At 43.6% G+C, this 15,036-nt stretch overlaps 1 protein-coding gene across 2 annotated transcripts in view; it reads left to right on the top strand.

Moving 5' to 3' along the window:
* INPP5A (inositol polyphosphate-5-phosphatase A) overlaps window positions 1-15,036 on the top strand; it is a 206,193-nt gene that overhangs the window by 131,362 nt on the left and 59,795 nt on the right. For both annotated transcript variants that reach the window (XM_057408655.1, XM_057408656.1), the window contains exon 9: window positions 8,632-8,716. In XM_057408655.1, coding sequence (XP_057264638.1) covers window positions 8,632-8,716 — 85 coding nt within the window. The remainder of the gene's footprint in view (window positions 1-8,631; window positions 8,717-15,036) is intronic.

Below are 15,036 nucleotides of genomic sequence, written 5' to 3'. Positions count from 1 at the left end.
ACTCCTGTATCTCTGTGTCCACCAGAATTGTCTTTACTCAAACCTAAAGTTGACAGCTTTCATTTTTTAACCGCTGTGCTCTGTTGAAAGAGGGGGGGTTTCTCTTCTCTTTAGCACTTCAGATGTTTCTCCCATGTCACCCCTTTTTGTTTCCTCTCTCAGCTCAGTAGTTCACTGCTATTTTCAAAGGGATAAATGCTTAAGATAAGGAAAGCCAGGCTGGATGGGGATTGGAGCAAGCTGCTCTAGCGGAAGATGTCCCTGCCCGTGGCAGCCTTGGAACTGGATGAGCTTTAAGGTCCTTTCTAACCCAAACCAGTCTGTGATCCTCTGTGGTTCTAACAATTAAGTATGTGAAATTTGTTGCTAGCTTTTCTCAATGTCAAGCATTTTTCAATCCTTTGAGTGAAGCCTTTCTGTGTTCCCAGCAGTCTTTGTTACCCCTTTCTCAAAGTGGTTGCAGTGCTAGCTGCACTTTTAGTGCACTTTTTTAGTGCTATCTGCTAAGTGAACTCAGGAGTTCTGTTTTCCTCCCCACATCCAAGCCCTGCAGAACAGTAAGCAAGAATTGCAACGTCTTGGTCTTCATGCAAGTTAACATACAGCAGTTACCTGCTGCCTGCTTGTGACCGAGTGTCACCAGCACTGAGGATTTCCAGAAGTTATGTGGAAGGATTTTAATCTTCCATCATAAAGGAAGACTGAAAAAGACGTGCAGTTTTTCTGGTTTCTTTTTGTTGTTTTCTCTTGCATCAGATGAAGAGCAAGAAAATGTAACACACCACCAGTGCCGTAGCGTTGTGTTCTCCTGTAGCAAAATTGACAAGGACTTACATCATTATACATGGCTGCTATTTCATTAGGCGAATGTCAGTGTCAGGTAAGATCATGGGTTTGTCAATATAATGAAAATACCAGTCAAGTGAGGAAAAAGTCACAATTTTCCAGCTCTAAAAATTGATTTTTATTGCTCTTCTTGTAATCCTTTCTTTGGATTAAGTATTTATTATTGATGTGGTCTTTCTTTTAATCTTAATAGCTGCTGACATTGTAATTAATTAAAAAATACAACATTTTTGCCCAAATGGCACTATATTGAAATTAAAAGTGAACATCACATATTAGTTAAACAGCCCTGGCAAATGTCTTGAGTGCTAAGATGATTGCCTAAGCTTCTTGACAGTTCCCTTCATCTTGCTGTATCCTGCGTGACCTTTTGAGATGTTTTGGTGTTATGAATAGGTTTTAGCTATTATATCAGAAAGAACAGGGCACAAAAATATGATAAACTTTATCTTTTTAATGGCAGCACTACGACACCTTGGGCATGCCAATGAAGGCACTTATGTTGTGGCTTTTGAGGCATACTTTGATGGTCACCAGATAATTCCCATTCAGAACTAATGGGGATTTTTCTGGATTTTGTCTCTAAATGGTGGGAGCTGAGCACTGACTGCGCTGCAAAGGGATGGCAGGGTTCTGTCTCAAAAACTTCTCTAAAACCTCTGCTGGAGGTGGATTCCCTACGGGACCAGTTCTTGAGGTGCAGGTTGCAAGCTGATCTCTGTGACTAAAGCCTATCAAGGAAAAGCCACAAGGGTAGAAACAGCAGGAACCTGAGAGGCCACACATCAATCCTGTGTTCTGTATAAGCCAAAACCTAACATTTGCATTCTATTGACCATAGAATCCCAGCCTGGTTTGAGTTGGAAGGGACCTCAAAGCTCCTCCAGCTCCAACCCCTGCCATGGGCAGGGACACCTCCCACTAGAGCACCTTGCTCCAAGCCCCTGTGTCCAACCTGGCCTTGAGCACTGCCAGGGATGGGGCAGCCACAGCTTCTCTGGGCACCCTGTGCCAGCACCTCAGCACCCTCACAGGGAAGAGCTTCTGCCTAAGAGCTCATCTCAGTCTCCCCTCTGGCAGGTTCAAGCGATTCCCCCTTGGCCTGTCCCTACAGGTCCTTGTCCCAAGCCCCTCTCCAGCTTTCCTGCTGCCCCTTTAGGCACTGGAGCTGCTCTCAGGTCTCCCCTTCAGGAGCCTTCTCTTCTCCAGGCTGCCCCAGCCCAGCTCTCTCAGCCTGGCTCCAGAGCAGAGCTGCTCCAGCCCTCGCAGCAGCTCCATGGCCTCCTCTGGCCTCGCTCCAGCAGGTCCCAGAACTGATCCTCAGTTCCTCATCGTGGCTGTGGCAGAAGACAGGTTTCACTGTCGCCATTCCTTCGCTTTCCACCAGAAGTCACTGCAGGAGTTGTTGCTGCCTCTGGCTTTAGAGATAAAGAAAGTGTGTTTAACCTCCTTATCCGCAGGTCACCTGCCACCTCCATACTAGCTCTTGGCTCCCACTGACAGGATGGTCAAGTCACTTTCTGCCACCGCACCGGTAGCCTCATGGTGACACTGCCGGTGCTGCACGGTGACTGTCCGCACACAGCAAGGTGCCAGTGGCTGGCTCGGGTGCGGTGGTCCCTGGGCACCTCACCATCAGCTGGCGTGTGAAAAGGTTTGAGCATGCCGGGCAGACACAGGGGCAGCGTGGCCTTTCCTGGACTGAGATCAAAGCAGAACCTGTTGTGAACGCTCTGCTGTGGACAGCAGCAAGTCGGGTTCGCACTTTAACCTGGGAGGGGATTGCCACACCGAGACCGAGCTGCCTCTCCTCACCATAGTTAGTTGTGATTTTCATCCTCCCTTACTTAGGAAAGAGCATTTTATATAGGCAGTAGTTCATTGTAAGAGCAGCTTTTGTACCCTTAATGCCTCTGCCTGGGTTGTGTGCAAAAATAAAGGGATGGTGGAAAGGGAATACCTTGCCCCAGGAGTTGTGTGAGAAATAGGGAAGCGCTCATGTTAGCGAGTATCCAGCTTAAACACATTTAGTTATTATAAAAATTTGCTCACTGAATACAATATGGCCTGACCTCTGGATTGTTTCTTCCCAAACAACGTGACAGCGTCCCTCCTTCCGCTGCATTCAGCCCGCCGGGCCGAGCTGCAGGGCTGCCTTTGGTTTTGTTATGTTATTGTTGTGCCTAAAAAAAACACAACAAAAACCCCCCTCGAGCCCCTCTTTTCAGCGGTGTCAAGTGAGGATGAATTGGCCAGGGAGGCATGTTTATAGACTGTGTGAAGAACTTTGTCTTTGTGTGGGAATGCTGGTGACACTGGTATGGCTTGCCTGAATGAACTGCGATGACGCGGGTAATAAGGTGTCCTGCTGAGCGCCGCAGCAGCCTTTCTCAGACCTCCCACTTAATGCCATTCAGCTCCAGCTCAGTGTAGCTAATTTTTCCCATTCCCTCAATTCTTTAGACCTCCTTACAAACAGAAAAGTCAACTTTCACACCGAGGAGAAGATAAGTGCTTTAGGAAATAATCGTGTAAACAGAATGTTACCTTCTGACCTGATGCTGATACCTTGGTCTGGGACAAAACCCAGCTGGCTATTGCATTAGACATGGCTATTAAAGGAATAATGCTGCTGATCCTCCTTACAAAGTGCCCTGAGAAATGGTTTAGCCAAATCACAGTGCCTCTTGTCACACTGAATCATGTTCAGCTGCTCTCCTCCATGACCAAACTGCTGATACTTAGCAGCTTCCTTGTCACCTCCTTTCTTGCACCAGTATGGGGGGGTAAGTATGAAAGCAGGGGAAAGTCAGTTATGTTTCTCATCGCCCTGTTGTTTTCTGGCTGAATTTCAGTGCTTTGAAGCATATATACAGTACCCCATATAGCTTTTATAAAAGAGGGTGCATTTCGTAAAGTAACTTCAGTTGTAACTACTGTAATGAGTATTTTAAATTACAAAAGGATTTCAGTCATACCAATAATGTGGAATTGTTCATTTTAAGATTGCACTAAGCAATTCCTATTGGTGTTCTGTGCAGAGGCTGAAATTAATAACTAGACCCAGATTTCCAGTAGTATCAAGGAGAAGAGGAACCTCTGCCTCTTGTTTTATTTAGTCTTGGTCAGAATATGGCATCCAGATCCAAATGGCTTTGAAGAAACTTACCCTTCACAGTGGGTTTAGCTGATGCTGCATCCAGACTGGGAGGTCTGCCTTTATGTCAAAACCTGTGACATATCCTGGGCTCCAAGACCAAACCTGAGCATTTGATTATCCTGTGGTGTGTGTTTGACTTCTCTCAAGGTTGCTTTTTGTGCAGGTTGGCCCCGGCTCTGAGCTAGGGACTATTCACTGTGGCCGGCTAGGCTAACTTAAGGTACAGCACTTCAGTGACATCGCTCAGGGGGGTTCAGAGGCTCCTTGGAATTCTCCTGGTGCCCCCAGGATTACAGACAGATTTTGTCACAGGTCTTTGGGAAAATGCATTAGGATTTCCATGCTGAACAGCTGGGATGAGTGGAGGTTGCTCTGCTGGAATACTCACTGGTACAGCAGAGCACCCCCAGTGCAGACAGAGCAACTTTTATCTGGGCTTGCAAAGCAGTGGCTGATGTCCCCTGTGAGTCACCTGCAGTTATGAGACCAAAATAAGAACTAAACATATTTATTTTGCAGCAAAGAAATTGCTGTAATTTAACATGAATTTGCACCCTTACCAGTGAAGTTTACTCCTTAAAAAAATACATGAACCATGGATCTGACTCCTCAAAACATTTCAGCATGTCATCAACGTTAACTGTAAGCCTCATTTGAAAGCTGCTACTGCTGGAGAGTTTCCTTCTTTCACTGCCCTGTCATGTCTATACAACTATTTCTAGCTATTCTATTTCCAGAACTGTGTGGGGTCTGCCTCTTCTCAAAATACAACAGAACTTGGAAACAAGCAGAGAATAACCCAACTCATCCAGAAGTCTTTCAGTGCAGAGCCAGCAGTTAAAGATGTAGAATTAGTTTGAAACTGGCAAAATAGCACATGTAATCACAGAATCCTAAGGGTTGGAAGGGACCTCAAAAGATCATCTAGTCCAACCCCCCTGCAAAAGCAGGGGAACCTAGAGTACATGTAATGTTCTCCAAGTATGAAGAGTCTGATACTATTGTCAAGGATGCCTTCTGCAATTAAAAGCTCTGTGTCTGGGGAACTAGAAGAAGAGAAATCATCTATAGCATTTATATTTGTGGGCTTTAAAGTTTAACAAGGTCACCAACAAAGCCACTCTAAGTGTGCTTTTCTTCCAGTGGTCCTTATTTGCCATAATGAACTTGTTACTTTGATTTCCAAAAGGCACAGAAGTAAGAGATACTTCTTTGGTATGTTCTAAGTGCAAATAAACTCTTTTCTCATAAGCGATACCTTCTGGAGCAAGAACAAAGGATCAGAAGAGTGAAGGTGTTCTTCCAGCTTTTTCCAAGGGAATACTTCTTTTTCTGGGAAGGAAGGGCTGTCATCTGTTTGAAAAGTTTACTGTTTTATTTGCATTGCATTGAACCCATCCTGCTTGCCTGTCACCTCTCGATGGCCCTGCAGAGCTCACAGCTGGCAGCACTAGTCACGGCACTGTTGATCTCTTGTTTGCTCTGGTGTATGGGGTTGCGGAAGTGTTTTGTAGCATCTCCACAGGCATGAAACTTTTGTCCAAGTCACCTTTTTGTCACAAGCCATTTAGAAAAGTTGTAGAGGAAAGAGCAGAGGCTAGAATTGTGCTGGAGCTCTTCAGGGTCATCTGGTAGTCAGCAAGTGCAGGGGAAAGGAAATGGCACTGGGTTCTGCCACTAAAACCGTGAGATTAATGCTGGTGACATAGATGGCTGCTTGCTTTCTATGTGATTCAGATTTATCACTCCATTGACTGATTCACGGCAACATTTTTTAAAGGCTTATTTGATTCATGGTTAGAGGAAGGGTATTGTTATAGAAACAAATAGCAAAGTAGGGCAGCAGAGTTTGGAGCCTTCCCAGGTGATTTGCAAGCACTCGTGGGAAGAAATTGTCTTCCACTTTCTTACGTACTTGTACATGTGATGAACTGAATGTGTTTGCGACTTAGAAGGTGGAGACTAAGGGAATGAAAGGAACACTTGGGTTTAGCTCTTGCTCCTCTCCCAGCACCCTCACTGCATGTGCCAGTACTGACGATGCTCTGCAGGGCTCGGTTCCAGCACCGGCTGTTTTCCCACATGCTCCTGGGGCAGGGAATATTGCTGTACTCTTCTGTATTGCCATCCCCTGTGCTGACTTGGGGTTTGATTCTAAAAGCACAATCCATAAGATTGGTTCTTGTGCCATTGATTCAGTGCAGTTGTAGGCACTGGTGAGTGTTTCAGAACAGAGCTATCAGAGCACCACTGCTGAAATAATTCTAAGGTTTGGGGACTCTTGAACTGATGGTAAGTTCCAATGGAAAGTACAGTGTGTTACATACATGTATTGAGTCATTTAAAGCATATTTTATTTTTAGGTATCCCAGATCATTTAATAAGTACATAATTCGTACATTCCTGCTGTACCATTGATAATTTCAGCATACACCTAAACTTCAGCACCCATGAAAAGGAGATAGTCAGAAGCCACTTAAAGCATCTTTCTTGAGAAGCTAAGTTTGGACTATTGTACTTCAGTCTGTCATGAGAAACTCTTCCTAAAATGTCCAACATGACAAACTACAAGGGGAGCAGCTGGTTAAAATTATCAGTTTGAAAGCTGGCATTGATCTGTACGCAAATCACGTTTAAATGGGGTAATGTGCAAGACTATGAAATGACTGAATTTTAATGAATTGATCAGCAGCAGACTAATGAGCTGGTTGGATCATCAGTTAGGAGACATTTTACCTGGCTATTTTTGGAATAGTCTGTTTATTTGGAAAATCCATCTTTGCATAATACAATCACAGGCATCATTCTCATAATACCAATTTGTTTTAAGAGGCCTTCTCTAGACCTTGATGTCATTCCTGCAATATCTGTCATTTCTTTGTCAGCAGTAAATGGCAATGAGCAAAGCCAGAAGTAAGAAATGAATCAGGAAAGTTGGCAAAGCAAAATCGTTTTTTCTTATGTGGAAGTTGCATCTCAGATTTTGCAATGATAGTGTTAGCAAATTGAGGTAATGTAAATGGTTTAACTTTTAAGTTCTCATTTTCCTTTAAAGTGCCATGAGAGCACTAATCAAACTAATGTTATGTACAGGTCAAGAGTGGCAGGTTGTTCTCGGGGCTTGCTGGGAGCTGACAGTAGGCAGTATTTATTAACAGTACCTGCAATAATTTGTCAACCGAATGGAGGATTTGGAGATCTTCACACCAGCAAAGGATAAGTCTTTGCAGAGATATTGCTTCAGATGATCACTGCCTTAGGTCCACTTAATTTTTTGATAGATTAATATTCCAAAGCAATTGATGACTGTTGACTAAGAATGGGAGAGTATTTTAAGAGGAGCAGCAGTATTTCACTGTAAGTCCAATGTTGTATCTTTCTTTACAGCTTGGAAAAGTCTAAATGGATGTAATGTGTTAAAACTTTTGAAGCTATTTGCCTCCTTGCTGGTCAGTGTTGTGCCAGAAGCCTACTTATTGTGTGTGACTTTATAATCTTGCACCTATCTATACAGGTCCCTGCCTCTGGGTCTGCGGGGGCTCTTTATGTCATAACGCTTCCATATTTATATACTCCAGAGTGCACACAGTGCATTTGTTCCTTATCTCTTCTGTATTGTACACCTAGTGTACCTTGCAGTTTTGTGGGTGTTTTGTCTGTGTATATGCTCTGTAGCTGTCCCATTTCAGGTCTTTCATACCTTCCTGGTATGAAATGAATGCTGTTGATTCCTGTGGTGAAATGAAGTGTGAATCGGTGGATTTCCAAAAGCCAAGATTTCTGGAAGTGTGTAAAATTGCACATGGTTAGGAGTACCAGACAATTGTTGTTAATCATAGATAAGTACTAATACAATAACAGTTGTTACTATTGAACCGTTAATACAAGATTTGCAAGATGAACAGTAATGCCTTAGCTCCCTGCTTGGTACTGAGCAAAGGCTTGAGGAAAAAAGTCAATCTTCACATCTGGAAAGATCACCTTTTAGGTGTAGCTACAGTCCCAGTAGGATCTGCTTTGAACAAAACAGAGAACTGTCAGAGAACTGCAACTGAGCCAGGGGAAACCTCATAGATGAGCCTCCACCAGCTGTGACCATTGATGTACAGCCCCAACATGTCATTTGTCATGCAGGCCTTGGAGTACTAGCAAACACTGGCAAATATTATGATCACAATCTTACTGGGAAGTAAACTCAAACATTGACATAATCTGAACTCACCACTACTTGGGGGTTTCTAATTTTTAGCTGCACAGCCTAAAGCCACATAACTTAAACTCCCAAAGCTGTGGAGTACCTCTGTGATGCCCTCAAGATCTCTGTGATGCCCAGGTGCTGCCTCTGCATCATTTGTGCTAACTGCTGCAAAGTTGCTTTCCTCCACATTGCTCTTTCAGCCTGACGGGAAATGAAATGTGTTATTTTACTGAGGTTTTAGATAGAATAGCCTAAGCAAAGAGAATCAGCCCAGAAACAGGGTTAGTGTATTGTTCCAGTACTAACGGTAGGTTTGATCTTTCCAGTAGCTATTTCTGAGCTGTGCTTAGAGACAACGCGTGTGTCTGTGCGCACCCTCACATCCATGTGCAGCTGAATGACACAACTGTTTCGTTTTTTTTTCCAGAATTATAGATCAGCGGTTTGAGAAAGTTTCGTATTTTGTCTTTGGAGATTTCAACTTCAGACTGGACGCCAAAGCAGTCATAGAGGTAAGACTTTCCTAATGCTTCTCTTGTGGACCCTACCAGCTCTTATTTATCAAGTATTTTTTTCCTATGGAAAAGCGACTTAACAGACTAATCTTAATCTTGACATTAGACTTGGCTAAGAATACCTTTAACAGGAACATGTGACAGGTAACTAAGGATCACTGTTGGGAACCTGCTGGAGCAGTTAAGGGATCACAGCTGGCACGCTGCGTTCCTTCTCAGTGGGCATGCGTAAAGGGAATTTGGGCCATAGGTGCAGAGTCCATGTCACCTGTGCATGGTCCTGTGTGTGGAAAGGAGACCATGTGCGGACCATCTAAGGTGAGACCTGGAGGTTTCACAGTGCATGCAGGAGCTTCTTCCTTCAGAGGCATTCAGATCTCTTATTCGAGATCTCTTTGGGCTCCAGCACAGGGGACCACATTTCTGTTGTATGTTTGTGACTTCTGGCATATGTTTGTAACTCACAGTGAGCATCACAGTCCTTTACTGCCAGCAGAGTAAGTGCTGGTTTATATTTCTACTCTGTAGGGGGAAAAAGAGAAACATTTCCTAGCTGTCTATGATAGAACTCCACACTCTAAAAATACCAGCAGGCATTTGTGCAAACCTTTGTGACAGTAGCCTTTGGTGTGGAAGGGTGACTGGAAGATTTGTATGAAGCCAGAGAGAATGAAGTAAACCTTTATCATGGGTTGAGCTTACCTTGACTGTACTGCTGAGGCTTAGCCCTAGGTAACACGGGGTCAGAATGATGTCCAGGTTGAAAACAGATTTAATCTCATGGTTTCCCCACTTGAATTCTAGGGATACTGTAACATCTTTTTGGTGTCCTTGAAGGTAGGTATGTATCTTCTGAACCAAAGCTTTTACTTTGTAAAACAAGCAGTGGGAAGTAGGTGCCCTGGTGTGAAAGGCTGATTAACCCTCCTATGGCTGCAGTGCAGTTCTCATCCTTTACGAGACAACTAGTCCTGCTGAACAACAGGAGTTTGATGTTACAGCACTGCCTCTGCAGCTATAACTTCCTTCTAGGAATCCTTTATCCATTGTAGTAATTTAACCAACAAACTTAAGGCATAACTGAAATGAAATCCAAGTCACTGATTCTGAGTATAGAGCTTCATCTTTATATGTTAAGGACAAAATCCTGCTGTGCTGCACTGTGGTTGCCGGTGTTATCAGCAGTGTTTATAGGTTGTTCTTGAAATACTGTGCCTGTTTGGTTTTTATGCACCAGTAGTGCAATGGTATTACTGAGAAGGCTCCTGTCTGAGCACACCTCTCTCAGTCATGCTGCAGCAGAGTTATCTCCTGCACCCAGTACTGGTGAAGGGTGCTGTAAGTTTCTTCTAACTTACCAACTGCCTCGCAGGCTGCAGGGCTGAATGCAGAGGATGCTTTATTGCCAGTAGATTAAGGTTCCTCCATTTGTATCTGTGAGTTTCAAAGTGATCCACTTCTAACAAAATAGCATCACTAACCACAGGTGATGCACACAGAATAAGCTGCACAACAGGTAGTAAGAGTTCAAGTGACTCTTGGTCCTGACATGGCCCTTTTTGCCTGTGAATGCTTTACCAGCATCAGTTAATGCTGTTGTGTTGAGCATGCGAGCAGTGATTTGAAGATGAATCAGATTTGTTTACCCATTCTTCCTAAATCTGATACATGTATGTATCAGATGCGAGTGTAAAAAGCATTGGGATAGTACATCTTTCCTGTTGCTTTGAAAAGCAACAGGAAAGATGTTCCTGTTCATTAACCAGAACTATACTCGGCTACTTTGCGACATTAATTAAACATAATTAAAGTTGATCTTGAAACTTCCACTTGTAATTTACATGGTTAAAGTCATCCTGAGCTTTTTTTGTAGTCTTCTGTGCTTGGTACAGTTTATAAACTGGTATGTGAGAAGATCCAAGAGATGTAAGAAATGGTTGTCTCATGCTGTTTACTACACAGAAGCGATGGTGCAGGCAGTGTTTCTTTGACAGCATCTTAACAATGAAACAGTCATGCATGATTCCATAGTGAGGGTGTAGCACTCTGTTTTCACAATGAAGTCTGGTCTTCTAGGAGATAGATCCTTTTCTAAAGTGTCATTTGGAAGGGCAGTTACAGGCCACCTCTAGTGGGAATTATTCTGGATAGGACCTAATGGTTTGATGGTGTGTGAGATGTGTGAGATTCAATCCCAGATCACTTCACAAACTAGTTTAAAAATGGTGCTTCTCAGTTGTGCTGTTTTTCCATAGCTGGCAGAGGGCTATTCAGAGGTGCAGTTGATAGGAATTTTAAGGGTTAAAACCATTGACCTGTCATCTTTTTATATATTACTGAATTTATTTCTGCTTTTCTTGCTGACCTTTGAATTCCCTCTTGAGACTGCAATGTGCTGAATGCTTGGACACTAAGATGCTACCAGCAATACCCGTGTTGTGGAAACATAGACTGTGCTTATACCAAACACAGAGAATAAAGTCTATTTCTAAAGGATTACTCAATTAAGCCATTGAAAGAGAGAATCTGAGAGCTGTTTCAAGTGTGGAGTCCACACACTGAAGTGCAGTGTGCTAAATCAGATGCCAGAAATGTTGTGCTTATGAACTGAGAATTAATAGACAATAAATCATTAATATATAACTTATTAAACATTATATGTGAACCTTAATCTAAAGGCATATTGATTTCCTTGCTAGGAAAATCTGCTTTACTGTTGTTGAAGAATCCGGGGGGAATCAATAAAACAGGTAGAGGCTTCAGGCCATGTGTGCATTAACAAGGGCATTGTCCAGGGGATAAACTGGCAAGAAAGAAATAGGGCGTCTGTAGCATAACAAGCATAGCAAATACAGTTGGCTTGTAGTAGATCTGAATTATAGTTTGAGCATAATTTGTAGCTCAGCATGATGATATTCAGAGAAATACTTACGGCTCCTCCACTGAAAGCATTTTAAAGCTGTCCTCAGCCTGCAAAGGGCCAGTGATAAGGTTCTGTTTCAGTCCTAGGCCCATGTGTGACTCAAAGTACAGGGAGCACAAGAGGAGCTGGAACAACCAGTCTGGTTACACCAAATGCCCCACACCCTGGCATGTGCCACACATTGAGGCGTCGGGGGCTCTGCCAGGTCCCAGCCACTGGCACCTGTTGTGGCTTAGGCTGAAAGATCTTGTGTGATGCCTGATCCTCCTTCTCCCTGGGACAGCCTAAAGTCCCCAGCCGCTGAAAATAACTGCATGGAAATGAAGTGCTGGTGAGTGTTAATTATAAAGGTTCAGCACTGCTGTTGTCATAATCACCAGGGCCTGATCCTGACACATCCTCCTGGGTCTGTGTAGCTGAGCTGCGAGGTCAGCCCCTCTCCCTAAGGGAGATAAATGCCACTACTTGGTTACTGTAAAACACCCAGAAAACTGAATCATAGGCTCTCAGAGTGGTTTGTGTTGGAAGGGACCTTAAAGCTCATCCAGTTCCAACCCCTGCCACGGGCAGGGGCACCTTCCACTAGAGCAGCTTGCTTCCAGCCTCATCCAACCCGGCCTTGTATTTTCTGCAGACAGCCTTGCCCTTGGGAGGCATCACCTTTTCAGAGGTTCATTGTGGACCCATTCAGGCCAGCAAATTACTGACCCTTCTGCACTCCTGTTTGTGGTGCTGGCATTGCGGTTATTCAGTGCTGAATATCCTCAGTTCAGCATCCTTTGTGTAGAAGCATATCCAAAACCAAGCCCTGTAAGTGTATTTAGTAAGGCAATACAAGAAATTTACATTTCCCCGAGTCTTGATCATTTTAAGGTATGCTCTAAGACTCTACTTTTTTCTCTGGCAGTCAGATAGGTTCAGTTAATCCTCCAGCTGCAAAGTTGGGCGAGTATTTTGTGCTGTTCCAATTCAAAGATTTGCCTACTGAATGTCTTTCAAATGGTAGCTGTTTGGGGTGATACAGCATTCTAATGATTTGCCCACTGCTGCCAGGTATCTTCCAGCACATCTATTCCCAGCATGTTCTGGAAGTGTTTACAGCATGTACAAAATTACTGTAAAAGTCTGTATTAGTTTGAGTCTGTATTCTAGTGTGCATCAGCTTCTCTGCAATGACTCTAATAGAGGTATTGTCACAGCATTTCACAGAAGCAGGAGTTTCTGATGTTTTTCTGTGTACGAGGTGGTTCTCCTACAGTTTTCCTGGAAGTTCTGCTTTCCCTGTGCTGTAAGGACAATTCACGTGGGTCACTGGGGTCTTTGCAGTTACCTGGAATATGTTGAATATATATGAATAGTAGTGTGTGTGACAAAGGTAGATTTCCTGTTTCTGGAAAATTATCTTCTCAAAGTGAAGGCAAAGGAGAGTTGGTGAGGTGACTTGGAGGAGAGCTGCAGCAGCACTGAGGTGTGCTGCAGGCTGAATAGTCCAGGAATTGAGAAATTGTCATGAGTTATTTGGTTCTTCAGAAAAGGCAGGAGGGTAAATGCCTGCAGGTTCTGAAATGAAACAAGGCTAGCTGCCTGTCGACCTAATAAAACTAGGATACTAAAATCTCTGAAGCACATTAAGGGGAAGAAGGGAACTGAAGTTTGCGGAGGGATAAATGAAGGGTTTATTACAAAGACCTGAGGAGGACAAGTTCTTTTTGTTTGGGATGAGAAGTGAAAGGACTGAAGCTATTGCAAGTGAATGCATGGCAGAAGTAAGTCAGTTCTCTTCTGTCAGTCCCTGAAAACAGCAGCTCGATACCTGCTGTGGCTGCTGTTGACCACGCAAGCTTCACGCTGTGATGGGTCCAAGCCCATTCTCATCTCCACTTTTACCATCATATATATTTGATTTTTTTACATTGAAACACCTTATTCGCATCTCGTATTTTCTGCATACTCTACAAGTACTTGCCGGTGTAAATGTGGCAGCATAAATCTCGCCTTGCCTCCTCCTTCACGTGGATCTATGGAAGCGCAAGTGGGAGGGTCGTGACCCCCGTCAGTAAATTTGCAGGGCTGCGTGCACGCTGGTGTCCCGCGCGGGCTGTCATTTGGTGTCTTTAACATGCAGAGGTGCCCTTTCCCCTCCGTTTGTTAGAGCAGATGTGGAAAAAAGAGCACTTCCAGTCTCATCCGTTTGCCCAAGCGCCATGCTGGAACTCGGAGGCCGATGCTGTGCCTCAGTGTGGAGCTGCCTGCTCTTACCATTCCTCTGCACCAGTCCCGAGCATCACAGCTTCAGCTGTGGTCGCTGGTAGACCTGTTTCTCCTTCTGTTCCTTCTACCTCAGTGAGTCAGTTTACCGGTCTTGCTCTATTTAAATCACCATTCAAGTATTAGGTGGGCCTAAAGCAAGGAAGAGTATTTTTGCTGTCAGCTGGCCACAGTAACAGTCTATATTAATCTTTGAGGACTAGTGTATTTTCATAATTTAAAAGAAATTAGTTATCCACTAAAACTCTTACCTGTAAATCTTCCTGTTTATCCATTTTAGGAAAGTACAGTCAGGCTTAATAAACAGGGCTTATTTTAACTGGTTTGGAATAAAAACCTGTGTCTGTCTGATACTGCTGTTTCCAGTCTCTTAAAGTTCCTTGTACTTCCAAGAAGAGAAGGATAATTGTGTGCGCCTTGGTTCCAAGGGCTGCAGCTCAGGAATATAAAGTTCAGTATGCAAATCAGAGGTCTTCAGGAGAAGGTCATATTAATCACAAAATCCATTTGCTCAAAGTAAACCATAAGCTTCACTTGTATCCAGAAAAAGTTTTTCCTCACTAAAGGTCACCCTGTTAGGGTTGACAGTAACTTGCAAGCTGCAGAGGGATAAATTGAAGATTTATAGAGGTTGCAATAGAAATGCTGTTTCGGGTTTCCAGTCATTTTGGCCTATGAAAAGCCTTCAAGCTCTAGCTGCAGAATATGAAGCAAAATCCTCATCCTAAAGCTAGGAATTCGCGCTTGTCCGCTACCCAGCCTGATCAATGGGTTATGTTCAAGCAAGGTATTTCCTTTCTAGACCTCTGCCAAGCAGCCATTTGATAAGCCATAACTGGAATTGCTGATTAAATGGTTTTTAAAAGGTAATAACTACTCATGAAGACGTTGCATATGTAGCTACGCCATTCACTTGCCTTGTGCCTCCCTGCCACCTCTGACCATTTGACTGTATATTACCTAGTGAAAGAGGAACTTATTCTAGCATGACTTGTTAGCTCCTGCCATATTGATGCTACAGTGAATCACATTTTCATGTGATCGTACAGTCTTGGCACAATATGGTCTTCATTTTGAAAACCATGGTGGCATCATATGGCCAGCAAAAGATGAAGGAGCATTCCCT

The sequence above is a fragment of the Pezoporus wallicus genome, unplaced genomic scaffold, assembly GCF_028554395.1.
Source record: "Pezoporus wallicus isolate ANWC-B61680 ecotype Strahan unplaced genomic scaffold, APGP_CSIRO_Pwel_v1 contig_13954, whole genome shotgun sequence".
Taxonomy (NCBI): domain Eukaryota; kingdom Metazoa; phylum Chordata; class Aves; order Psittaciformes; family Psittacidae; genus Pezoporus; species Pezoporus wallicus.
Note: the sequence above shows the minus strand (reverse complement) of the source record. Positions and strands in the feature narration are given on the sequence as shown.